Below are 25662 nucleotides of genomic sequence, written 5' to 3'. Positions count from 1 at the left end.
CCTGCCTCTGGGCCTGAGGGCCCAGCATGGGGCTGACGGAGCTTAATCCAAGAGACACCGACCCCACTGTTGTCCTCAGGGGGAGAGTGGCAAGGGGGAGGTATTTTGGGTTGGCACAATGACTGGGGGTGTTACTGGCTTTGAATGTCCATTGCCAGGATTTTTTTTTTTTTTTTTTTTTTTTTTTGCGGTATGCGGGCCTCTCACTGCTGGGGCCTCTCCCGTTGCGGAGCACAGGCTCTGGACACGCAGGCTCAGCGGCCATGGCTCACGGGTCCAGCCGCTCCGCGGCACGTGGGATCCTCCCGGACCAGGGCACAAACCCGCGTCCCCTGCATCGGCAGGCGGACTCTCAACCTCTGCACCACCAGGGAAGCCCCGCCAGGATGTTTATACCATCCCCTAGAACAAAAAATCATTCCCCCAAGATGGCAACCACATCCATAGGATACTCTGGAGGGGGAGGGAGGACTTGCCTTCCGCTCACAGACCTCTCCCCCACTCCCTTCAGCACCGGTCCACCGTGGCCTCCTGCATGCACAGACAGGAGACCGTGGACTGCCTGAAGAAGTTCAACGCCAGGAGAAAACTGAAGGTAACAGCAGGTCCTCACCCTCCATGCCCCCCGGCTGTGGGAGTAGCTTGGCCTGGGTCTCCGCAGTGGCCAAGAGACCCACTCACTAGTTCTTTCCTTTGTTGAGTCAACAAGTGTTATTGAACGCCGACTGCCTGGGCTGGGCAGTGAGCAGCGGTGAGGACAGACGAGTGATGGAGACGTTATGGGGCAGTGGTGAGTGCTGTGACCACATGCCCTGAGGCTGTGGGAGTGCATAACAGGGCCATGGAGCAGGCCATGGGAAGGATCCCAGAAGCCTTCCTGGGCAAGTGTCATTTCAGCTGAGATCCCGAAGGATAAGCAGGTATTAACAGTATAGAGACAGATTGGGCGGATGTTCCAGACGCAGAGAAAAGCCTGTGCAGAAGTCTGGAGGCGTGAGCATGACCCCTTAGGGGGACTGCAAGTGCTTCGGTGTGGCCGGGAGAGGTTTCCGGGGGTGACATGTGACTGGGCAGGAGACCACGGTGGGGGTGAGAGACCCAGCTGCCAAGCACTGGAGAGGAATGGCCGAGGGACTAGACAGGGGTTGTGGCTCCAAGGAAGCCACAGTGTGACCCAGGTGGGCCCTAAGCTGCCAGCCTCTCAGCAGGTCTGTGTGTTCTCAGGGCCGTGACATCTCCTGGCCTAGACCTTGCCAGGGACCCCCTGAGCAGGTAGGAAGGGCAACCAAGGGGTGCCCAGCTGGTCGGAACAGAAGAGCCATCCACATGCTGAGTGACAGATGCTGAGGCCCTGGCTGCTTCGGAACCTCCTCAGCAACTGCTCCCAGGCCTGGCATGGTGGCTCAGGACAGGGACATGGGCCAGCGGGGTGCTGGCCAGCATGATGCCAGGAGAATTGCGTCTCACCCCCAACCCCGCAGTGGGAGCTGTCACAGAAGAAGTCTCAAAATGTCAGTCAGGGAGTCTTAAAATCATGGACTGTCAGACCCAGAGAATGTTCAAATCAGACAGCAATTAGAACCAGGAGGGCCATTGGTCCCCAACCCCTCCATTGACAGAGGAGGGTTTTTCCTCATTAACCCAGGGTTCCGAACCCAGGAGCCACAGAGGGGCGAGCTAGTACTGGAGTGAGGAGCTGAGTGCCCTAGGCAGAGGGTGGAGAGAGGGGGGGGACCAAGGGGTGCAGAGTCTACTGTCCTTGCCCCGTCAGGAAACTTCCTTGGCCTTTAGGAGCCCCACCGACAGGTGTCCCGGAGCACAGCCACCAGCTCTGGCCAGGCCGGTGGAATCTATTAATATCTACTCCTAGGATGGCCGTGTACCCAGAGCGGTGCCAGCTAAGGCCTAGCTCACCCCTGCCTCACCCTTCTCCAGGGAGTTGGGGATGGTCTCTGGGCTGTGGGATGAGAGAAATGGAGGAATGGATGGCAAGGGGCAGAAGGCTTTGGCTTTGTGTCTGAATGGAGCACCTGCCTCTCCTTCCCCACTCCCCTCCCATTTCTCTGTCTCTCCTCTCCCCCCTCACCTCTGGCCTCCTCTCCCCCGAACCCCCTCCTCTTATCTGTTGCAGGGAGCCATCCTCACCACTATGCTGGCCACCAGGAACTTCTCCGGTAGGTGGTAGGACCTCAGATTTCCAAATACATCCTGCAGGAGGTAGGGGCATTGCCATATGGGGTATCTGGTGCCCTCAGGCCAGAGGGCCTGGGGAGAGGAGGGCTGTAGGGGACCCCATGACTGGGGACTTAGCTCACCTGATGCAAACCTGCAGAAGTAGATAAAGGTCAAAGGTCATCAAGCCAAGGGCCCACCAGGAAGGGTTAGAGGTTAAGTCTGGCTCCCCCACCTCACAGCAGTGCTGGGGTTCTCAGGCTGGGCCGGCCAGAGGGAAGGGCCTCATAGATGTCAGGGTACAGGTCCAGGAGGGACTGACCCAGGCCCAGGGAGTAGCAGTATTCCTGTTCCCCACAGTTATGAAGCAGTGCCCGTGCTTTCACTCACGTGGTCTTTGTGACAAGGTGATTGCCATCCCTGTTTTCTGAGTGAGGAAACAGAGGATCAGGGAGGTAAACTCTGACTTGCCCCAGGCCACACTGTTAGAGGGAGGCTTTCAGTGCAGTTGTGACCAGACCCAGAGCAAGTGCCTTACCAGGCTGGGTCACCAAGGAGTCCAGGGTAGGAGGCTTTGGCCTTGGCCTGGGCTGGTTCAGGCGGGAAATGCCCAGTGACCTGTGGCATGTGGCCCCGAAGAGAGAAGGGGAGGGGATTAGCATCAGGGCTTAGCAAGAAGCTCCCCTTGGCATGTTAGAGAGTGCCATGGCCAGCGTCCGCCAGAGGCTGCTCTCTGGGGAGCCCGGGGCGGCGGATGGGGCAGTTGAGCAGATACAGCAAGGCTTACCCGAGGGACCCTCTGGTTGGGGCAGCTAGAGCTGCTGCGGCACGTGGCTGGCTCCACCGCAAGGGGTTGGCTCTGGGAAGCTACAGCCCTGGCATTGCTGAGAGGGTCCACCTGCACATTTAACCAGCTGGGAGAATGAGACCCAGGGCTGGGAAGACCCTGCAACTTCAGATTCGGGCTTTCCCTACCACACCGGACTGCCTTCCCACGCTCTCCCCAGACAAGGATCCTGCAGTTCCTTAAACTGAAAGCTGAGCCACCCAGGCAGTCAGAGTCTTTTTTTAACAACTGAAGTGCCCCTAGGGCACTCTAGTCCAGAGCTCACAAAACAGAGCCCATGGGTTAGTCTCTCTCTCTCTCTCTCTCTCTCTCTCTCTCTCTCTCTCTCTCTCTCTCTCTCTCTCGCTTGATGTGCTTGGGGGCACCAGTGGTGTTTAACAAATTTTTTCTGGCAAGAGTTTCCAGCACTTAAAAACCAGGAGATTTCATAGAAAACCCCAGATTACTGACTTCTCTTGAAAATCAGAATATGTGGCTTCACGGGACCCACAGTCCTGTAATAGTGGGCTGGAGCTGAGAGGGGCCTCCTTGGAGGCTTGGGGGGCAAGTCCTCTCCCTGCTGCTGTGCATCCTGGTCTGGCTGGCCATTCGTCTCGGCTTTGGGATCCAGAGGTACTCCCCCAACCCCACCACTGCCTTGCTTTGCAAGAGGGAAATTTTGCAAGAGGGAAAAGTTGCATGAGAGCCTGAGAGGGGTCATAGGTGGAAATGTGAGGATGACTGGGGAGCTGGAGAAGCCATGAGCCCCAGCCCTCCAAGCCTCTGGGGCATCAATGTCCAGTAGCACCCCTCCTCCCCAGCTCGCTCTCTCCAGGCCACCAGGAAAAGGACTTACAGTGGCTACCGTTTACTGAGCATCTACTGCATGCACGTCAAGCGCTGTGCTAAGCACTTTATGGATACTGTCTGCTTTAACCTAAGGCCATTTGCTTGAGGTTTGAAGCAGCCAGGTGTCAGGCTGCACAGGGCTGGTCATTGATCCCATTTCCTGACTGATGCCCTCTCCAAGGGCTCTGACCAAGAGGTGAGAAGGAAGGGAGTGGGAAATGACAGGTGGGGCCTCCCTGAGAGCTGTTGCTCTGCTTTTCCCAGCCGCCAGGGACACAGCCAGCCCCGGTGTGGGGCTCTGGTGTTTGAGGGTAGGGAGGCCTCTGCAGGGGATGGGTGCTCTGGCAGGGGTGGGCCCCAGAGCGGGGGCATCTGCTTCTTATCACCAGCAAAATGCAGCTTCGCAGCTGTCCGGAGTGAGCAGGCAGGGCTGACACATGACCTCCGCAGCAGCATGGGGCTAAAATTAGAGCCGGCCGGGGCGGGGAGGGAGCGTCCAGCCCCGGGCTGGGCAGCCGGGCCTCCGGGTTGGCCACCACTAGCACGGGTGGTGACCAGGATCTGGAGGGAATCCCCAGACTGAAACAGCAATCCCACGGTCCTGGGACACATCGGGCACCTCTCTCAACCCATGGAGCCAGAGGGTCACATTTGAGATTGCTGAGAACCCAGGCCCACTCCCAACCAGCGGGCCACCGGCAGACCCAGGGCCGCCCAGGAAGGAAGAGGAGGGAGGGGAGGAGGTCTCCCCACGTCGCTGCTCCGGCTCTGTGCCCTCTGCTGCCCGTGGATGTTGCTCTTCCTCGCCCTGTGGGCCCTGGTGCCCTGCCTGGTGTTGGTAACCCTCTACTTTTTCTCCTCTGCAGGCGGGAAGAGTGGAGGAAACAAGAAGAACGATGGTGTGAAGGTAAGCCCCGGCCAGCACGGCAGGGTCTGCCTCTGACAGCGTTTCCACCCACAGGTCCTGGCTTGCAGGGCTGGAACAAGAGCCAGGCCTTGCCGATGGTGTTCTGGGCAGATGTGCTCACCCGTGCAGCCTGGCATCCCCAGACCCGGACCTGGGCTACGGTGCCCACCCTCCCACCAGGATTGGCGGGGGGCAGGTGGGGGAGGGGAGGGTTGAAAGAGGGTGGGAGAGGCAGGTGGCCGGGGGTTGGGGTGGGCATGAGGGCCGGTCAAAGGAGATTTCTGCGGTTCTGGAGGACTGGTGAGTGAGTGGGTGCAAAGAAGGGACAGAGATGTCATGAGGGGTGACCTCCTCCTTCCCGAGTGTAGGCTGGCTGGAATGGGCCCCTGACCCAGTGCACGCCCCAGTCCAGCCTACAAAGCCTGCAGGGGATGGACAGCCAATCCTCTTGGCTTTGATACCCAGAGGTACCCAGCCCCATCAAGGCCTGCCGGTTCAGTGCTAAGAATCCCCTCCTCTGCCCGACCCAGGCCTGCCCTGTCCCCACCCCTGATGCCCGAGCTGCTTTCCTCCACACCCCACTGACCCCTCCCTCCCTCCTGTCTCTTCTCCCTCTGCTCTCTGGGGCCTTGTCCCCTACTTTCTGCCTGGTCCCCTACTCTCTGCAGCTCCCTCCTCCCCTGCCACTGGCTCGCCTTGTGGACTCTCCTCTCTCGAGACCCTGCCTTTTTCTGGGCTCAGAGCCCTGCCTGGCCAGGGCCCCAGGGCTGGGCTGTGCCCAGGACACTGGAAGGTGTAGGATGCTTTCCAAACACAGCCACTCAGGTGGGCTGGTGGCTTCATGGCTTGGTTTGTAGTGGCATTTAGGGTCTCAGGCCCCTGGCTTTGGTCTGCCGGGGGTGGCATGGGAGGGTATCTGGGCTGTCTGCCTGAGGCCAGGATATGGCCCTCCTCTCTGCCCTTGGCCCTCTGGGGGCTTGAGTTTGCCCATAGGTACAGTGGGAGGGGGGAGGGCTGTGAACTCCATGATTTCCAAGATTTCAACTTTAAAAACAAACAAACAAGAAAAAATCATTTTCCCTTCTCATCTTGGGTGCTTGAGGAATATGTAATTATTTGGTTATCAGTCAAAGCCAGTGGTTTACAAATGGAACTCCTTGGAGCCCAAAGGTTCTGGGGAGGTACCTGTGGCAGCAGATGGGGAGGGATTGGAAGGGGGATGCCAAGCAGAGAGGATTGGGGGCTTCTCACACCCACTTCAGCCTGAACAGCTCCATGGACCAGCCATCGCAGTGGCTGAGAGAGCCTGGGTGAGCTTACAGCCCATTATTTGAATCTCCTGAGCCTGTGTTTCCTCATTCAAGCAACGGGTGAGCAGGGTTTCCCACCTCCCAGGGCTGTCTGTGAGGATGAACTAAGATACTGTGCACTGAGGACTTAGCATGGTGCTGGCGTGCGATACATGCTCATGAGAGGCTAGTCAGTAGTATTATCTTTTCTGCTTTACGTGTTGGACTTTCGGGTAAGATTTCTCTTGAAGTTTGCTCGAGAAAATACTTGGAAAACACAGATCTAAAGCCAGCCCAATTTATACAGTTGACACACAGCCATCCCCAATGCTGTAATGGAATCCAGAATTGAGTTTTGGCTTACCTGCTGTTTTGGGTTACCCATGAGTCACCCCCCTCCCCTCCCAATTTGAAAGGGTGATGGAGGGATGTGCAACTTGCAGGGGAGGGGGGCAGGCTTGGAGCAGCTGGGGCTCAATCTGGCCCTAGTGTGTAGACACTGGGGGTACTGGGTCCCCTGGGGAAAATCATATTTGGGGGATATGGGGCAGAGGCCACAGGCGCTAGTGGCCTGGGGCCCAGGTAGGTGGAGGAGGAGGGGCTGCGGGAGGGCTGCCGCCGTCTGCTTGGCACTCGGGTGTAGCCCTGGCAAAGCCCTGGTCAGGGCCTCCCTCAGGCTGGGTCGTGGGACGAAGCTCTTGTCTGGCTCCTCTCTGGGCAAGGCCAGGAGGCGGAGGCTGTCTGAGGGCAAGGGCATCTCGTAGCGTGGCGGGGCTCTGGCTGGTCACTGCAGGGCCTTCCAGTGGGCACAGCTGAAGAAACTGCTGCTTCCTGTAGGACAGGACAGACCCTGAGTGACTTCTCAGGGTGGCCTGGGTGTGGAGGAAGAGACACTCAAAGGCTATTCCTGGCCCGACCCTTTCTCTGCAGCTCAACCTCCTCCCCTTCCTTGGGATGGAGGAGCGGGGACATCCAGCCGGAAGACGGGAGTAACCCAGGGGGATTTGCCCAGGATTTGGGGAGCCCGGCCTGCAAGAGGAGGGAGGTCCATTCATGTTTTTACTATGACTGATACTGGACCTCAAGTCAAGAAGCCAGGGGTTTGAGCCTGGGCCCCACTGTTCCCTCCCTTGGGGACCTGGGCCATCAGTTCCGTCATCTGTGCAAGAGGAGAAGCGCTGTTTTCAGGGAGGCTGGTGAGAGGCTCCTACCGGGGTGGGCCTGGTGGAGTCGCATCGTGATGCTCCTGTAGCCAACATGTGCTCGGCCAAAGCAGGAACTACAACTTGGTCCCTAGAGACAAGCCACTGATTCCACCTGGGGCTTAATTGAAGAAGCAGTGATCGGTTCCAACGCTGGAGGAAAAACTGGCGGGTTGGAGTTCAAGATATGACACAATACTGTACTTTATGGGCTTTTAAGGGCTTTTCAAGGCTAACTTTGACCATCCTCTGTTTCTACCATCCCTGCCAACCTTAGAACCACGTTCTTTACGTGGTTCTAAGAGATGTGACTCTACTTTTGGTGACAGTTCACTTTCTAAATGAAACTGACATGCTGGTCGGCGTAGGGTTATTATTAGTATCATCATCATTTTGTGATTCAGGAAAATCGAGTCTTTCTGTTACCAAGAAGCGATGCCCCCGGGCCCAGCCACTCCTAGGCCTCCACTTTCATGAAGAGGGGCTGACCGCTCCCACCCCTCAACCCCACTCACTGCCCCCTGTTGGTGTCCCATCCGTGCGTCATGACCCCTCTCCCCCATGTCCCATCCTGTCACTGTGCGTCCGAATTTGATGCAGTCTCTGCTCTGTGTTGCCTCCTCGTGTCCCGCCTGGAACCTCCTGGCCCTCATGCTGCTCCTCAGGTTTCCGCTGACAGCCGAGCTGTGTGGGCCTGTCCCCTCCAACACACGCTGTGCCTGGCCCGGCTCCAGCCAGGAGTGAGGCCAACGCTAGGAGGACAGGGCAGGGAAGGAGGGGCTGGCTGCAGGCTGCTGCCTTGCAGGAGTCACACTGCCTGGGCCAGCTGGGGCAGAGGCAGGGGCTGTGAGCACCTACACTGGAAATGCCCAGTGAGCCACCTCCATGCAGAGGCCTTGGATGGAGAGGACAGGATAGGATCTAAGGCTCCTGGCGCTCAGAGGCTCCTGGATCTTGGAGTCAGAAAGCCCAGACTTAGATCTGAGGACACTTGGAGAATATCCAGTGCCTCCCACTGGCAAAGGCCTACCCGGAGGCATCTCAGGTCTCCCCTCTGCTCCCCACACAGAGCAGCAAGGGGAGAGCCTCCTGGCCTCTCAGATGTAAGTGCTTCCAGGATAAGCCTTTGAAGAGCCATCAGGCTGTGGGTACCTGGAGACCTGGACAGAGGAGAGGGCCTACACTGGAGGTTCCAGCCTCTTCTTTGCTAGTAGCTAGCTGAGCGACCTTGGGTGGATCGCTGCCCGTCTCTGGACCCCAGGTTCTTGTCTGCTCAATGCAAGTGTCGGTCTTGGCCTGTAACCTTCTATGAGTGTGAGTCTTTAAGACTCCAGGCTTAGAGCTGAAAGAAGGAGAAGACAGTCTACATGTTCCTCTCTCCTTCCCTTGGCTCCACAGTTGATTATACAGGGGAAATGACAAATGCCCCCAAAGCTAGAATAGGCTGAATGGCAAGGCCCAAAGACTCGAATTCTGGGCTCAGCTGTGTGTCTGCCTTTGCCTCAGTTTCTCTATCAGCATAAAGGAGCTGAATAGGCCAGTCACTGGGAAGCTGTGGGCACAAGCAGGACTTCTGAGGCCACTTAGAGGAGTGGTTCCCACACCTGTCTCTGCTTTGGAATCACCTGGGGATAGTGTTTAAAATAAAGATGCCCAGGCCGCAGCCCAGACCTAGTTATCAGACTCCTTAGAGGGGGCCTGGTTATGTATATTTTGGACAAGTTTCCTGAGTGGCTATGACACTCAACCAAACTAGGAGTGGGGTCTTTTCAGCAGAGACACAGGAGGAGTCTAGGAGGAGACATTGGGCCTCATCTCCAGACCCGAGCACCTTTTTGTCCTTCAAGAGCTTAGGATTCTGGAGGCCTTAGACACCTGGTATCTGAGACCCAGGATTTGCCTCCTCCATCTGAACTTAGCATAGGGGGAGCCCTGATCCAAGAGAGGCTTAGCCCGCAGCTTGATGGTTGGATTGTTGAGACCCAGGCAGCTGTGCACGAGGCCCCAGAACTCTAGGCTGAGAGAGGCCTGGCCCTGCCAGGTCAGCTGCTGCTGGTGGCCCTGACTCCTTGTCCCGATGCCATTGCCGGCAAGGGACCACAGAGGATGACCCCGAGGCCCATCCTCCTTCCACCCCTCCCCTGTTGTTCGTTCCTCTGCTCCCTGCCGTTTTCACGCTGTGTCTTTTCCTGTCCCATCTCTTCTCCTTGTTTTTCCAGAAAAGAAAGTCCAGTTCCAGCGTTCAGTTAATGGTGAGTGTCTGCCGTCTCCCAAACGCCGGTAAATCCTGGGCCTTGAACCCTCGCTCCTGCCTCGCTCCTGCAGGCTACACTGGGAACCCGGGCGGGGAGAGGGTGCTCAGGGTGTGCTTGGTACGTGTGCCTCGTGTGACAATATGTGTGTTGTGTGTGCGTGTTGTTGGTGTGTTTCTGTTGACACCTCTAACTCCATGACCCAGGCCAGCAGCCTGATGGTAGACCTGAGAACTCCCTCAGCTGCGAAGGTTGATTTGAACCCCATCCCACATCCAGCCCGTGGCTTCTCGCTTCGCCTTGCCCTCTGCTCTGGAACTCAGCTCAGGACTTGGTTTGTGCCAGTTGTGGCCACTGGGGGGCTTGGTTTGCCGAAGTAGCGGGCGCCGTAGAGGCCCTTCTTGAGCTTCTGTGAGGCTACCCAGGGCCTGCCGGTGGCAGAGGAGCCACCAGCCCCTGCCACCGTCTAGGGGTTCCTGCGGTGGCATGGTGGCCCACGTCCCTCTTCTTCTGATTCCATTGCTGTCTCCCTCAGTTGTGTGGTTTTTCTCCCCCTGAAAAGCCCAGCCTCTGTCACACTGGGCCTCCCCCCGTCTCTCTCTTCCTCTCCTGCCAGTGTGTGTACTCCTTCCCCGTCCTGTGGCCACCACGTGCCTCTCTGCCCTCCACACCCCCTCTCTGCTCCCTCAAGCAGACAGGGCTCAGGACCCCCTTCCAGAAAGGCCAGGGCTCTCCACACATCCACCCCTTCATTTACACCCCCGTCCCCGCTACCAGCCACCAGCCACCTGCTTAGTTGGGCCCGTCCCCTCCTTAGGCTTGGAAGTCTGACAGGGTTTTCAGTGCAGCATCTGGATGGCAGAGCCCACGAGGCTTACGGCAACGGGGCCGCAGCATCAGGCAGACCACACCTCTTCCCGCTTGGCAAGCGGGCCTCACCACCTCCCGTGTTCTCTTTGGCAGGAATCTTCAGAGAGCACCAACACCACCATTGAGGATGAAGACACCAAAGGTAGGAGGGGTCTTGCCTTCAGCATCTGGGCCCCCGGGCCTCCTGGCAGGCCCCCTTCGCCGACAGTCTCCGGCCTGAAGGGACCGCAAGGCCAGCTTTGTGTCCTGTTTCTCTACAAAGAGCCTCGCTTTGGCTCCTTATAGACTGGGTACACAGTGGGGTGCCATTTCCCTATGTGAGGTGCCTGGATGGACTTTTCTCATGGTAGCAGTTATGTGTTGGCTTTAACACCTATTAGAAAAAATTAATTTAACATAGTCAAGTCATAAATGTATCATAGTAGTATACATTTTCCTTTGGCAGTGTTTTTGGATTTTAAAAAGAAACACAAGTTGATTTTAAAAACTTGAAGTAATTATAGTAAGGGAAGGGAAAGCAAAAATGTATCAATAGGAAATTCAACAAACTGGAATATGGGAAACACTGCCTAAGACCGACCCAAAATGCGGGGGCTACTATAGCCAGTGGCTAATAGTCTTCACAAGCCCTCGGATGAAAGGGGGAGCAAGACCCCAGATAACGGTGATCTGATAGTAAGAGAGGAAATAATAGGATGGTAATAGGAAAAATGGCTGCCTTTTATGGGGTACTTGCTGCGTGCTAGACCTGTGTCAAGTGCTTGATAGTCACCTGAGCTTTACAACAAGCTAAGAAGTAGGTACTGTGATGAGCCCCATCCGACAGCCCAGAAACTCAGGGGTTGAGTAAATTGGCCCAAGGTCCCAGAGCTCGTAAAGGGGACAGTTAGGATATGAGCCCAGGCAGTGTGGCTCCAGGGCCTGGCTCAGCTGAGGAGGCCTTGGCGTGTGGAAAGATGCTTGGAGCTTGGAGGAGGGAGGATGGAGCGCTGGCTTCCGCCCAGGGGACACCAGATCCTTGGACGAGTTAGTGACACCCTGCTGTTCTGCCTGTACCCGGCCCTTCTTCTTCCCCCGGAACAGGGAGACCGGCAAGGGAGGGGGTTCTCACACTCCGGCGTGTGTCAGAGATGCCTGGGGAGTCTCTGAAATCTAGAAAAACAGCGTTGACCTGGAGAGATCACAGCTGTGCCAGCTGAGATATTTTCAGGAGTTTAGATGATTTGCTTCTAAAAGAATATACAATGATGGGGACAAGAGCATTTTGTTATGTAATAAATATTTTTGCACAGCTGCCGTTCAGGCTTATTTAAGGCAGTTTTCACACACTAAACGCCGTTGACTGCCTCCTGACTCTGCCACGATGTTTGGAAGACCAACCCCACCCTATGTGTGTCCCTCTCCGGTCATTCCCAGCTGGGGCAAAGCAGGGGCAGGAGATGGTCACTCCATCACCATAGCCTGGTGCCAGAGCAAATCAAGCGTCTATGAAAGCACCAGGGACAACCTTCAAAATGCATGATCTCGAAGAATTCCCTTGGGATCAGGTCAGCATTCTAAGTCCCTCAAGTATGATTTTTAACCATATTCCTGGCCCTGCTCCAGTGGAATCTGATTCCATAGGTTTGTGGTGGGCCGAGATAGGTTGTTTCTGAGACATTCACCATATTTGAGGCTCATTGTAAGGTGCTGGGATTTTTGAGGAGACTTGTGGCCTCATAATCCCGGTCTCAGAGCAGACAGGGTCTGTGGAGGCAAACTGGCTCTGTGATTCTTCATTGGAGTCCATCTGCTGGGTGACCTTAGACAACTTACTGAACCTCTCTGAGCCTCAGTTTCCTTAACAGTAAAGAGATGATAATAGTATCAAGCTCAGAGGATTGCTGTGCAGATGAGATGAGAGGCTGTGTCTAAAGTGCCTACACAGTGTTTGGCATATGGCCACTGTTTAATAAATCTTAATTTCTCTTCTTTCAAACTGGAGCTTATGGTTGAATGACAGGAAGCCATATGACGTTTTCTTGGAGCGTCAGTTTTACTCAAAGATTATTTTAAGACAAATATTTATATGTTCAACCGACAGAGAAATGTTTGGAATAGAATGTAAAATCTGTGTGCGCTATTAATGTAAAATGTGACCCGTTAAAGACATTTTCCACCTGGGGTAACGGCTCTGGGTTACATCCTTGAGGCCTGACATTTACAGTCATTATGCTCTGCTTTAGAGCTATCAGGATGGGAACATTTGCGAAGTCTTGAATTTTAGTTCACTTATGCCCCTTTTAAAGAGGGGAGGATGGGACTTCCATGGCGGTCCAGTGGTTAAGACTCTGCGCTTCCACTGCAGGGGGCACGGGTTTGATCCCTGGTCGGGGAACTAAGATCCCACATGCTGTGCAGCATAGCCAAAAAAAATAAAATTTAATTTAAAAATAAAATAAAGAGGGGAGGCTGAGGCCTAGAGAAGAGAAAGGGCATGTCAATGTTATTAATGGTAAAACTGGGACCCCGTTTCCTGCCTCAGTTTCCACACATGTAAAAGGCCATGTCTGATGGAAGAGTTGCTGGCTCAGCCAGGAGCTCCTCCCCCTGTTTGGCAGGAGAGAGGAACTCTGTGCCTCCCCCAGCTTCTCCAGGCCTCAGAGAAAGTTTCCAGAGAACCATTTTCTGGTGTTAATTTGTTAAGTCTTCTTACTAAGTGAGAATAGCAGCTGGTGGGGTGGATTCTGACCTAACATTAAAGTTAATTAGAAATGTCATCCTCCAGGGAACATTTTCCCCTCAGCAAAGAAAGGGACATTAATATTTCAGAGCCCGTCAGGCTTAATACACAGGCCTCTCACCCTCTGAGCTGCACGGGGTTCTGCCAGACATCCTCCCCACCGCCCTATCTCCTCCTGGTCAGCTCCTTGAAAATTCAATTTCCTCTCCAACCCAAAGAGCTGCCTTAGAATCTGGGCAGAGACATTCTAGGAAATATCAGTCAGGAATGCTGATCCCATCTCAGCCTCCTCATACTGTGTGACCTTGAGAGAGTGCCTTAACCTCTCTGGAGCTTCAGCTTTCCCATCTATAGCGGAGCCCTCCTGGTTGTCTGGGTGAACACCTGGCAGATGAGAAATGCCAGAGGGTGCCACTGAGCAGCCGCTGGATGAATCTTTCGTAGAGCAATAGGTCTGCCAAGGGCATGGGAGGGGCTCAGAACCAGAGTGAATTTCTCCAGATTTAAGGAGCACCAGACCCCCAGATCTTTGGTCCCAGAGAATGAAGCTAGGGAGAGTCCTGCCTGCTAGGCTTCAATTGTTGGCAAACTTGGTGTCCTGAGTGGCTGGAGGCCAAGTTAGGCACTGTCTCAGGCTGCATTAATAGAGGTGTAGTGTCCAGAATTGGGGAGGGGATAGAGAGCGCTACCCTAGACCTGGTATTCTGCAATATTCAAGCCACATCAGGGATAGCGTGCTCACACTCAGAGAGGCAACTACGCAACTTAAGTACCCTCGAAAATAGATGGCCAGCTGGAGCCAGATCCTGCGAACCACACGCGGGAGGCCTTCAGCCCTGAGAAGAAAAGACTGGTGGGGGAAGGCACCTGGAGAAGCAGGTACACACTGAAAGATCCCGGAAGGCAGACCAGAACTATAACTAGGGGCTTTTACGGGGAGATTGCAACTTGAAAGAAGGAGGTGGATGCAAATGGCAAAAGCCGTTCAGCAGTGCGGTGGCCTACCCGGCAGGCTGCAAGCCCCAAAGTTCCAACCAAAACTGAGCCATCATATATCAGGCTGCTGGGAAGTGTCCCTGCCCGGGTTAGAGGCTAGAGACTGTCGTCAGGGAGAACTTCCAATTCAGAGCTTTCCAGTGATGGTAATCACAGCGCTTGCTTATGGAGTGCCAGGCAGTGCTCTCAGTGCTTTACACAATGCATCATTATTTACATAAGTGAGTCGATATAAAGGGCTTGGAACAGTAGCTGGTTCTGAGTGAGGACCATATGTGTGTTAGTTATTTTTATTGATATATTCTTAACTCAATCCTCAGAACCACCCTGTGAGGTAAGTACTATTAGTAGCTCCATTATACATATGGGAAACTGAGGTAGGAGGAAGTATCTTGCCCAAGGGGACACAGTTACTAAGTAGCAGAGCCAGGATCCAAACTCAGGGGGTCTGGCTCCAGAATCCTTGCCCTTGACCACTTGACTAGCCTCTCTGAGATGGTGGTGAGAAGCGGCCCACGGGAGACAGGGCATTAAGCACGGGCTCGTGGAATGTCAAGTGGGAAGGGTTCTTAAAGCCGTGGATGGTTCTTAAAGCATGTGGATTCGCTCTGGATCATCACCCTGATTTCATGTGGGAGCAGCTGGAACGAGGTGTCTCCTGGTGGAGGTGGGTTTCTCCCCATCCTCAATCCCCAGCTTCCACGAAGGAGGTCAGAGTTGACCAGGAGGCCGGGCTGTTGGGCTCCTAGGGACAGAGGCCACAAGGCAACTTGGGCAATTCCAGGGAACAGGGCAAGGCCAGCAGCCCCAGACCCTGATTTGGTCCATCTGCTCGTTCATTCATTCAAGCTGCCTCCGCCTCAGCCCGAGGCAAGACCCCAGAGTCACCCGGCTGACCTCATGGTCTAAGACAGACCCGTTCCCAGCCCTGGTGATTCTTTGCAGAGCCAGGAGATAAAGAATTAGCGGCTCACTGTGGTGACTGACATTGGAGATAGTAACTTCAGTGATGTTACGTCTACTGAGCACCCACCACGTGCTAAGAGCTGCGCTGGGCACCGGGCCCTGCCCTGAGGGGGCAGGTGGTGGGAGGGAGGGAGATGGGCTTTGGAGCTGCACAGTCTGCTCGGGGCGGCTGGTCCGCTGGAGCAGACTATTTCACCTTTTGCCTCCACGGTGACTGGAGCTTGTCTCTGACGGGGAGGAGAGAACCGCATGAAATTGTGCTGGGAGGCTTCAAAGATTCGCGGCTTAAGCACTGGCGCAGTCACTCACTCCATAATGAATGCCTGGCCAGGCCTGCTCCAGGCTCCAGGGATCAGCGAGCCTCCATGGAGCTCATATTTGAGCTGGGGAAGAGACAAGCATGTGGGCCCAACGCATCACGGAACGCGTTAGAGCTCCTGGGTCCTGTGGAAAAGGCCCTGGGCTGGGAGCCAAACTCTGCACCCAAAATGTTCTGTGTCCTTGGGCAAGTCACACCCCTTACCAAGCTTCTGTTTCCCCAATAAGCAGGCTGGATTATTGGGGTTGGATAAGCAGGCTGAGTCCCTGGTCCCCAAGAGTTCTTGCGGCCTGGGTGTCCTGTGATTCTTTATCCTCTGGGCCTGAGGTGAGCTCCCCAGTGTGAGGGGGGATGGGATGGCACCTGCAACTGGTGAGGAAAGGGGCAGGGACAAGGCCTCCTCCAGGAGCCGTCTCCCTCCCATGCTCCCAGCCTGAGAAATGGGCAACATGTCCACCCATCTCACCTGAGACTGCTCCAGCAGGCCAGCTCACTGACCGGCTTGGGGGTTAAGCTTGAGCCTGTGGGAGGAAGGGAAGCAGGCCTGGCCCTGGGAAGCACGCCTGAGGCTTCTGGGAGGATAGCCCTGCTGGGAGCCAGAACATTTGGCTTCAAATTCCTTCATTGCTGAGGCTCGGTCTCCTCATGTGTCAGATGGGGGGAAACTGACCTCGCCTCTCCCTACCCCCCAGGCTGTGAGGAGCAGATGCAGTAATGAGTGTGGGAGGATACAGGAGGCAGCACTTACAGTGTATACCTACTGTGTGCCAGGCTCTGGTCCAAGTGCCTCAGGCACATCATCTCAACCCATGTTCATAACAACTCCGGGACGAGGGCATTGTCATCTCCATACGATGGACCAGAAAACAACCTTGTGCCCCACGGTTGCACAGCTTGTAAAGACCTGGGCTGGGATTTAGAAGAAGCCTGTCTGGTACTGAAGCCTGGGTTCTTTACACAACTTGTTCAGCATTGAACGTATGAGAGGTGATGGTGTCCCCATTTTACAGATGGGAAAACTGGGGCTCAGAACATCACACACCTGATAAGAAAACTGATGTCTAATCCTCTACCAGGAAGACAGCAGCTGTTTGTAGTGTTTCAGTGGTGGACAGGGGAGGCCAGGTGTCAGCAACTGGGATTCATTCTGCCTAGAAAGTTCTGGAAGGCTCAGTGCCTGATTCCTATAGGCGCCCAAATGGAACAAAAACTGACTCAGACCTAAGGGATGAGTAAGCCCTAAGCCCACCCTTAGTGGCCCCAGTTTGGACCACGGGGGAGCCCCTGGTTTATGGTTGCTGGTGACAACCTCCACAGGTGACCTTGCTTGGATTCAGGGTGGCAAAACAAGGTAATGGAGAAGCATATTTTGGACTCGAGACCCGGGTTCAAATCAGACCTAGAGCCAGAATCACGCATGCTGTTTCGAGGCAGAGGCTGCCAACTAAGACACTGGCTCTGCCCATTGTAGTTGAGGGAACTTTCACACTTTTTTTTTCACCTTTCTGGGCCTCAGTTTCTTCTTCCATGAAATGGGAGTAATGATACTCAGGGACAGTGTGAGGGTAAACGAGACAATCTCTCTGAGGCCCTCAGGTGCCAGGACAGGGTCTGGCGCATGTTAGGGGCTCAGGGAGCTGTGGCTGGTGCTGCCTCCCAATCACTATCGCTATTATTTCTCTGTGTTCCCTCCTGCCTTACAGTGCGGAAACAAGAAATTATAAAAGTGACAGAACAGCTGATTGAAGCCATAAGCAATGGAGATTTTGAGTCCTACACGTGAGTCGGCTGGGTCCGTTCTGCATGTCCCGCCTGGATTGTTGATCAGGGGGTGCTGATGGCTACCTTTGGGGGTCCTTGTCTCTGACCCTCATTTACTCACTCTGCATGTGCCGTGAATCAGGCTGAACTCATATTTCTGGTTTGCCTTCAGACTTTATGCTTTCATTAAGCTTTCTGTTCACAATACTTGTCTATATCTCAGTCCTGCTCCTATCTTGTTCCCCAGGAGGAACTCCAACAAAACTCTTTTGCTTCCCCAAGGACAGAGTGGGTGGGTCTCCACCACAACATGGACCTCCTCAGGAGATGAGCTGGGTCCTGCCACATGGGCCTGGGGCCTCACCCTGGACCTCCTATGACCTCAGATGAGAAGAAGCAGGCAGGAACCCATAGCGTTTGTACATCCAGTGAGTAGGGGTGAGCAAAAGAACCTCCAGAAGGAATCTTACATCCTCTGGGGATAAGGCAGAGTGCACAAAAATAGCATGATATGAAACAGGTGGTGTGAGACATCCTCTACACACCTGATCAGCTGTTGGAGAGGCAGCTATGTGCAAAGGCTGTGCTGGAGCGCCCCCTGGTGGCCACTCTGAGCCTTGCTGGCCTGGCCTGGAAGCAGGCCTTCCGCTGGCCCCCAGGAGAGCCAGGATTCTGGGCTGAGGCCTCAACATCTTGGCCAGAGCTAAAGAGGCCTGGGCCTGAAGACCCCACATATGCTTTTTGCTGGACGAAAGCTGCCAACTAAGGGCAGGATGACCTTTGCTTATTGGGTTCAGGTGAGACGGGAATAACTGGGCTGGGCTTTGCTCCTCGGGCAGCCTGATCTTGGTTACCACTATGTCCAGGAGCTGAAGTTTGTCTCTCAAAGGCTTGGCAGTCCAGGCACATCCTAACTGTGGGAGGGTTTCAGCAGCAGCGGGTGGCAAAGCCCCAGCCATCTACTGATTGTCTCTGGAGGAACAAGGATCTTGGAAGGTGCAGGTGTGAGACGGAGGCCGTTTGTACATGTGAGTGTGACGCAGTTGCCCACACATGCACGTTTGTGACTGCGTGTACAAGGGGTGTGCACGGGTGTGTGTGCACATGTGCCCCTGCGGGTTGCATAAAAGCATGGAAATGCGCTGTTGAACGGGTTTTGCATCCGGTCCTAGAAAGAATTAAGTCAGCGATGGGAGAGCCCGAGAGTGGCTCTGGAAGGACACAGCCAGGGAGAAAGGGAAAGAGAGGTGGCCCCTATGGACCCCAAGCCTCCCACCTCTGTGATGTCACTTCCTCTGGCATCTGCAGCCCAATCTAGGTTCTGACCACTTGCCACGACCTCTGGGGCCTATGGTGCCGAGTCTGGCCCTGTGTCACCCTGGATAAGCCCCTTCGTCTCACTGAGCCTCAGTTTCCCTACACGTACAATGGAATTGGAGCAGAGGGTCCTTCAGAGGCAGGGACACCCAGAGACCCTCTGGAGAAGGGCTCCTCTTGGCCAGGGGCAGCTTAGTCTTCCAGACGGTCAGGGCTCAGACCCCCAGCCTTAGAGGATTCTGGATCTGGAAGGGTCCTGATCATCTCATATGGTCTGAGCACAACCCCCCAGCTCCTGGCTAATCCATCTGGAGAATGTGAGGTCCTGAGTGGAGAAGCGAGTTGTCTGGAGTCACAGAGACGGGGCAGTCAGGGCAGAGCAAGGGCAGAGCGCCCTGCTCTCCCCACGGCGTCCAGCTCAGACGATGCTGGCCCCGTGCCCTCCTCCACTGTTTTCAGTCCCTCCCCGTGTCAGGATCTTTGATTGGCCTGGGGTGCTTCCTGTCCCTGGCTTCATTGTCATCATCACAGGGGTCCATGTTGTGTTACAGAAGATCCCAGAGACCTAGGGGTGGGGGAGACAGTTTTTTCCTTCCTCCGTCTGGCTGTCAGGGTCTCCCAGAAAACAGACCTGGGTGGGAGCACCGAGCCGAAAATGCAGAGCAGTGGGCCTCCTCGGCCATGCCCTGCACTCCTTCCTCCCAGGCATCACTTCTTGGAATGCTCTTTTCCTCATCTTACAGAAGAGGAAAGTGTGGCTCACCAGGAGGGCTGCGGCCAACAATAGGGCAACTTTGTTTAAAGTGGCAGAACGCACTCCCTCAGGGACACACCTGCTTGGTGAACAGAAGTTGCTTCACTTTAGTGAAGGAAAATGTCTCCCCGCCTGAGGAAGACCATTTAGGAAAAGCCCCCTCTGATGGACCTGCTGCCCTGGGCGGGGGATGTAATTTGGAGAGGAGTGTACGGGCTGAATGATCCCCGCCGGCGCCTTGGGGCAGTGTACAATGCACGACATTCATGGTGCTCTTGCTTAGAGAGGTTAAGCCCCTTGCTGGGGGTCTCATAACCTGTAAGTGGCAGAGCCACGACCTGGACCCAGGCTTCCCAGTTCTCAGTGGCACTAGCCAGTCAGCAATGCCCCACACCGTAACTGGACCAGCCCTGTCCCATCCGCCAACCTCACTGATCCTGTGAGGTGGGTGCAGTCACTTTTATTTCACAGGCTTGCCTTCCCGGGGTCCAGGCCCCTGGAATTTAGAGGGGTGCACCTGAGAGGCCACCCTAGCCCATCTTTCCTCTGACTTCCTCCCCCCAGGAAGATGTGTGACCCCGGGATGACAGCCTTCGAACCCGAGGCCCTAGGGAACCTGGTCGAGGGCCTGGACTTCCATCGATTCTATTTTGAAAACCGTGAGCAATCCCTTCCCGCTGGGCTGCCTGTTGTCTGCTCTTTTCCGTGTCCTGCCAGATGGCACAGCAGGGTGACGGGCAGGGCCCCCGGGGCAGCTCAGGAGGCAGCGAAGAGGAAGGTCCTGTGTGGACAGGGGTTGGTACCATCCTGGCTCCCTCTCCGAACCCTGGACCGTCCGACGCCAGTGGCTGCGGATGGGGACTTGGGACAAGCGTGACAAGCCCTCCCAGCCCTCGCCTGCCCATGACCCTGGTAGGGCCTGGGGAAGACCTTTCTTCCCTTTCTACAGATAAGGGAGCCTTCCCACCAGGGCACACCCCCAAGTTACAGTCACCTGGATGCCTGCAGCCACCCCAGCTGCCCAGCCGGTCGCAAGCTGGCACACGGGCTGTTGTTGTGCAGGTGCCCCCGTGGGTGGGCAGTCGGGGAAGGAGAGGACAAAGCTCACACTGCTGTGCTCTGCCTATGTGTCTGGGTCTCTGTCCGCATGTCTGTCCTTCCCGGGCCTCTCCTTTGCAGGAGAGACCCTGGCAGCTTTGCAACCCGGGGCTGTCAGGGGGCTGAGGCTGGGCCTGACCTAGGGCGCTTTCTGCCTGTGTCTGTGTCTCACCTTGGCCAGGGGTCAGACGGGGACGAACCAAAGCACACACAGGTTAGACTCCTGCAGCTCAGGACCCGGAGGGAGGCCCTGAGAAGTGGCACATCCAGGGTCCCCCAGAGGGAAGGCACGTACCACCGAGGCTATGCTAGGTGATTTCCGGTGCATGCGGACACCAGTTGAAACAGCATTGGTTCACACAGTGAGAAAGTTTGTCCCTATCTAAATTCTCTTTCAGTACATCCGGCTCCGCCAAGAGGAAAGGGTCAGTTTAACGCTAGTCTGTCCTAAGCACCTAATGCTTTCTAACTCACCTCATTATCAAAAAGAGAGTGGCCTCAGGCTCAGATCCCTTGCAGGCAAGAGCATGGAGCTAGGATTACATAACTTGGTTTTATTTTAACTGGACTTATTATTAAAATTGTATTCTATGAGACTGGTTATTCATTAATGATTGTACTAGAAAGTTTTCTTTTAAAATAAATTCATATAAATTAATAAAGTGAATCAATTTAAGGAAGTATTTTCATAAAGTAAGTACAGGTAGATGGTTAAAATAAAGGTGATACTTAAGCAACTGAAGTTGGATCTAGTCCAACTCTTCATTGTACAGAGGTCCAGAGAAGGGAATGACTTGTCCAAAGGAACCCAGAAAGTTGGCGGCAGAACCCGGTCCTGATTCTCTCCAGCGCCTCCTTCCTTCCCTGTGCTCCCCGCTCACCCGGGCATTAGTGTCCCCTAGATGGACACTCCTCTCCTGCCTGCACGCAGTCTGATGGAATCTTGTAGAGTATGAGGGCTTAAGGGCATCCCCAAAAAGCCGTGAAGAAGGAAGTTGCATTTTCCTTTGACACATCAAACTCTGATTTTCTAAGGCTAGCAATGGAGATAGAATGTGAGGGGAGGTGGCTGGACCCCACCGTCCCCATCACCCTGGAGTTCCCTAGCTGATCACCATGGCCACCTCTATACTCGTCTGTCCTGGGGGGTGGGGGGCACTGGTTCCCCAGAGGATTCCACAATCCCCACAGAGCAGAGCAGAGACCAGGCTGAACCGGCTCTGAAGACTGAGGGACGGCAAAAGGGAAAAAAAACACAGACGGCTGTGCTAGCCCTTGATCTGCATCCTGGCAGTGAGCCCCATCACAGCACCAGTCCCCTGGACTCTGGGCTTGGACACCTGGTCACATCAAAGGACCCACAAGACCAAGACCCAGAGTAACTGCCTGCCCTGGGGCAAGTCCCACCCTCCTGCCTGCTTTATCCTGCGGGAGGACCTGGCCCTTTCTCCCATTCTATCCATGAGGATAGGAAACGGAAGCCTAGAGTCTGTTCAAAAGATACCACATGAGGGTGGCCATTGCTTTACAAATGACCCTCAGGACCCTAGCCCTGGCAGACAACAGTAAGGCCCAGTGCCCTCAACAATACTAAGCTCTGTTTGTCCCTTTGGAGATTGTTCTAGATTGTCCTAATTTAGACCCACCTCGAGACTGACTTCTTTTAGGTCCTACTGCATTTCTTTCAGAAACTGGCCTAGCTTTGGACAAGTCCGATTGCTTCTCTGGACCTCAGTTTCCAGGTCTGCTAAATGGATGCACTGAACTAGACGGTGTTGAGTGCCTCCAGCCCCAGATGCTGTCAAGGCTGCTTATGGAGACCTCCTTGCATTTTGTGGGAGGGCCATGGGGTGACCTCTGACCTCTGACCTTGAGGTCACCCCCAAGCCTATATAACACAAAAGCTCTGCACTGTCTCTGTCCAAGGTCCCAGAACTGTAAAAGTCTCTTAGTCTACATATGTAAGACTCAGTGATTTTGAGTCATTTATCCAAAGCCTGGGTATAGTGTGATTGGAATATTTAGGGGTGGATACTATTGGATGCTTTCTGAAGTCCTGGAAAAAAAAATTTTTTTTTTAACATTTTTCAGGAAATCAGTGGCTCACAAACCTGTCTGGGCATCAGAATCAGAGGATGGGGGAGGGAGCGGGGAGAGGGAGCTTTTTAATATTATAGATTCCTGAACTGGCATCTCGAAGGGTGGGGCTGGGCAGTCTATATTTTAAATCAGCTCTCCATGGATTCGGATACATTTGGGCTGCACTAAGAAAAGGCATGAGGGTTCCTCTGAAGCCAAGATCCCGGTGATCCCTGTCCAGCCCCTCCCTAGGTCATCGTCTTTCTGTGCTTTTGTTTTCTATCTTGCTGAAAACATCGAGAGTTCCTAGAACCAAGATGATGATAATAATAATAGTAATATTTCACATAGAGAGAGCTGGTTTCTGGTACTCTTGTCAGTTCTGCCATGATTACAAGAGCTATGCATTGCCCTCTAACTCTGAAAAGTTCCACGACTTCACCCCATCACCACCAACACCATCCTTATAATTCCAAGATTCTAAGATTATACAATTTTAATATTCTTCAAGTTTCCATCATTCTACATGTTGAGAATAGAGGTGGCAAATGAGGGACCCACAAGCCACAGCTGGACTACACATGTTTCATGTGGTCTGTATGATGTTTTAAATTTGAATTTGATGCCAATAATTAAAAATGAGGCATTCGACATAAAAATCCAGATTTCTAGATTCTCTTGAAAAATCAGGTGTGGCAACACGGGTCCCACTTACATAGCAAACACCAGGGAAGCTGTGTGCAGGGCACCTCCATAGAAGGGACATGGTGCCCTATTCACCACAGTCTCCACCACTCCCTATTGTCCCCCTGGCCCAGAGACAAAGGGTCCGTTGTCATTTAGCATCTTATATCCAGTTCAGCCTCCTTGTTAATGTACTCTCCTGGCCTCTACAGGGATCTGGGTTGAGACTCTGGTGTAAGCTCACCTGGTTCCCCATTCACCTGCGTGTCTGAGATACTATGATTCGAAAATTCCATTCCCCTGCACTTGAAGAATTCAGCTTGTTTTGAAGTCCACTGTATCTCAGCTGGGATATGAGCTTGTCATCTACAAGTTCTGCTTTGACTCCCAGGGAGCTGAGCCCTGTCACAGAGCCCCACTCTTCGGGAAGCGAGGCAGGCAGAGGCGCCTCTGCCGAGAGGGTTGCTGAGAATTGGGGAAGCGAAGGAAGCGAGGCAGGAGGCCCCCAGGTGCGACCCCTCTGCCCCCTCCCATCCCCGCCTGCAGTGTGGTCCCGGAACAGCAAGCCTGTGCACACCACCATCCTGAATCCCCACATTCACCTGATGGGTGACGAGGCGGCCTGCATCGCCTACATCCGCATCACGCAGTACCTGGATGCGGGCGGCATCCCCCGCACGGCCCAGTCAGAAGAGACCCGCGTCTGGCACCGCCGGGATGGCAAATGGCAGATCATCCACTTCCACAGATCTGGGGCGCCCTCCGTCCTGCCCCAGTAAGAGCCCCTCCTTCCTGCCATCTGTTATTCAGGATAATCTAAAGGAACGGGGTGGTGCCTGTCTGGAGACGGTACACGTTGGGGAACCCGGCGGCTGGGAAGACCACAGGGAGGAGATCAGGCCTGGAGGCCCCAGGGGGTGAGGGGGAAGAGCTGGGGGGACCCACAGGAGGCAGCTTGAACTCTATCCAAGGAGGTGGGCAGGCTGGGTGCCCTCGGAAGCACCCACGTTACGCACCACACATATCATGTCTTACAGCTGAAGGACCAGGCTGGGGGCACTGTACCGCAGAGATCCACCGTTCGTCCGTGGAATGTGGCTGCTGGTTCTTCCACTTGGATTTAGCTGGAATTCCCCCAATCACATCATCCCATCACCACCACCATCACCGTCACCTTCATACCTGTGTCAAGAAAACCTGCCTGTTCGGAAAAGCCATCATGACTTCAGAGCAAATGGCGACATCTCCCCGTCACCACCCGTCCCCTGCCAGGGCAGGGCTTCCTCAGGCCCACGTGCCCTGTGTGCTGGACCCGAGGACCCCCCCCTCCCCTCAGCTGTCATTGGCCTGGTCTTGCCTTGGCCGGAAGCCACAGTGCCCAGCTGTGTATTCATCCAGGGGCTGGGGAGGAGGGGCGGAGCTGGGAGGAGTGTGGCATCCTCCAGATCCTCTCCCTGATCTCGCCTCTGCCGGGCTCCTCTAGGGAAGGGCAGAAGAACGCCCAGTCCCCCGAGCCAACCTCCCCCAGGGGAGAGGGGGAGAGAGGAGCAGATGCCAGGAGCCTCCCGCCTCAAACTGCCTTCCTAACTCTTCTCCCATCCTGTCCTGCTCTCCTGCTCTCCAGCCGACCCTCCTCCCTCAGTGTGGGGAGCGCAATCCTCTCAGGGTGCCCCCACTTCTTTCCTTCCTCCTCCTGCTGACATTTACTTCCAACACTAACTGCGCATTCCACCCTTCCATCAGGCCCGGAGAATTCCAGCTTCATCACATCCAAGGGAGAGAATCTGATTGCTTTTGGGGGGCGAAAGAAAACGGCGTTTAGGTATCACTTCTACTTGGACCGCATGCCTTTTTATAGCCAAACTTCTGTGTGTTTCGTAAATGGATTTTGCGTTAATGGATATTTATGTAATAACTAGACCTCTCAAATTGGTGAGAAGGTCTGGGTTGGGAAGGGAGGTGGGAAGAGGGCTGAGGGGTATTTTTTTCTGTTCTTGGTCTTTTTTTTTTTTTTTTTTGGTCATCGCTGAGATGGACTTTGTCACTTGTGGTTATCTGGGGCTGAGATGGACTCAGCCCCCGGAGGAAGGATCTCTCTGACATTTCAGTCCCCAGGTTCCCTTGCGGACTGGAGAAGCATCAGGTGTTAGAAACAGCAAATCAGGGCAGAGAGAGTGGGGGAAGCTGTCAGGGTGGCAGTACCTGGACTTTACCTTGCTTGCCTCCCAAACTGGGGTCCTTACTACCGTGCTTCCCAGGATTTCATCCCCCACATCTGCACACCCCCCTCAGCGCCCCCCACCCAGCTCTGGGGGGTTCACGAGCATGTGTCTTCATGCGGGTCCAAAAAGAGCGCTGGGATTTCTCCTCTTCACACCTCCTCCTGCAGCTGTGGGTTTGCATCTCTTTCTTCCTTTCTCTTTCCCTCTTCCCTTGGGATTGACTCTGATGTGGAATGCCTTGGTACATCCACCAGGATCTACTGTCTGCACTGTTTTTCTTTGCATGACTTTATATGCAGTAACTATGTTGAAAAAAAAAAAAAGAAAAGAAGAAAAAACACTCAGCAAAACCAACCTACATGTTTTGGACAAAAAAA

The 25662-nt window shown here is 54.6% G+C and overlaps 1 protein-coding gene across 1 annotated transcript in view; it reads left to right on the top strand.

Moving 5' to 3' along the window:
* Positions 1 to 23842, top strand: part of CAMK2A (calcium/calmodulin dependent protein kinase II alpha) — a 62187-nt gene extending 38345 nt beyond the window's left edge. The window contains exons 11-17 of the mRNA XM_029218327.1: positions 512 to 595; positions 2132 to 2174; positions 4714 to 4754; positions 10461 to 10509; positions 17074 to 17149; positions 19767 to 19861; positions 23610 to 23842. Of these exons, the coding sequence (XP_029074160.1) occupies positions 512 to 595; positions 2132 to 2174; positions 4714 to 4754; positions 10461 to 10509; positions 17074 to 17149; positions 19767 to 19861; positions 23610 to 23842 (621 nt within the window). The remainder of the gene's footprint in view (positions 1 to 511; positions 596 to 2131; positions 2175 to 4713; positions 4755 to 10460; positions 10510 to 17073; positions 17150 to 19766; positions 19862 to 23609) is intronic.
* The last annotated feature ends 1820 nt before the right edge of the window (positions 23843 to 25662 follow it).

Source organism: Monodon monoceros, unplaced genomic scaffold (assembly GCF_005190385.1).
Source record: "Monodon monoceros isolate NGI ecotype Baffin Bay Population unplaced genomic scaffold, NGI_Narwhal_1 Super_Scaffold_12, whole genome shotgun sequence".
Taxonomy (NCBI): Eukaryota; Metazoa; Chordata; class Mammalia; order Artiodactyla; family Monodontidae; genus Monodon; species Monodon monoceros.
The sequence above is the reverse complement of the archived record's forward strand: the minus strand, read 5'-3'. Positions and strand labels throughout refer to the sequence as shown.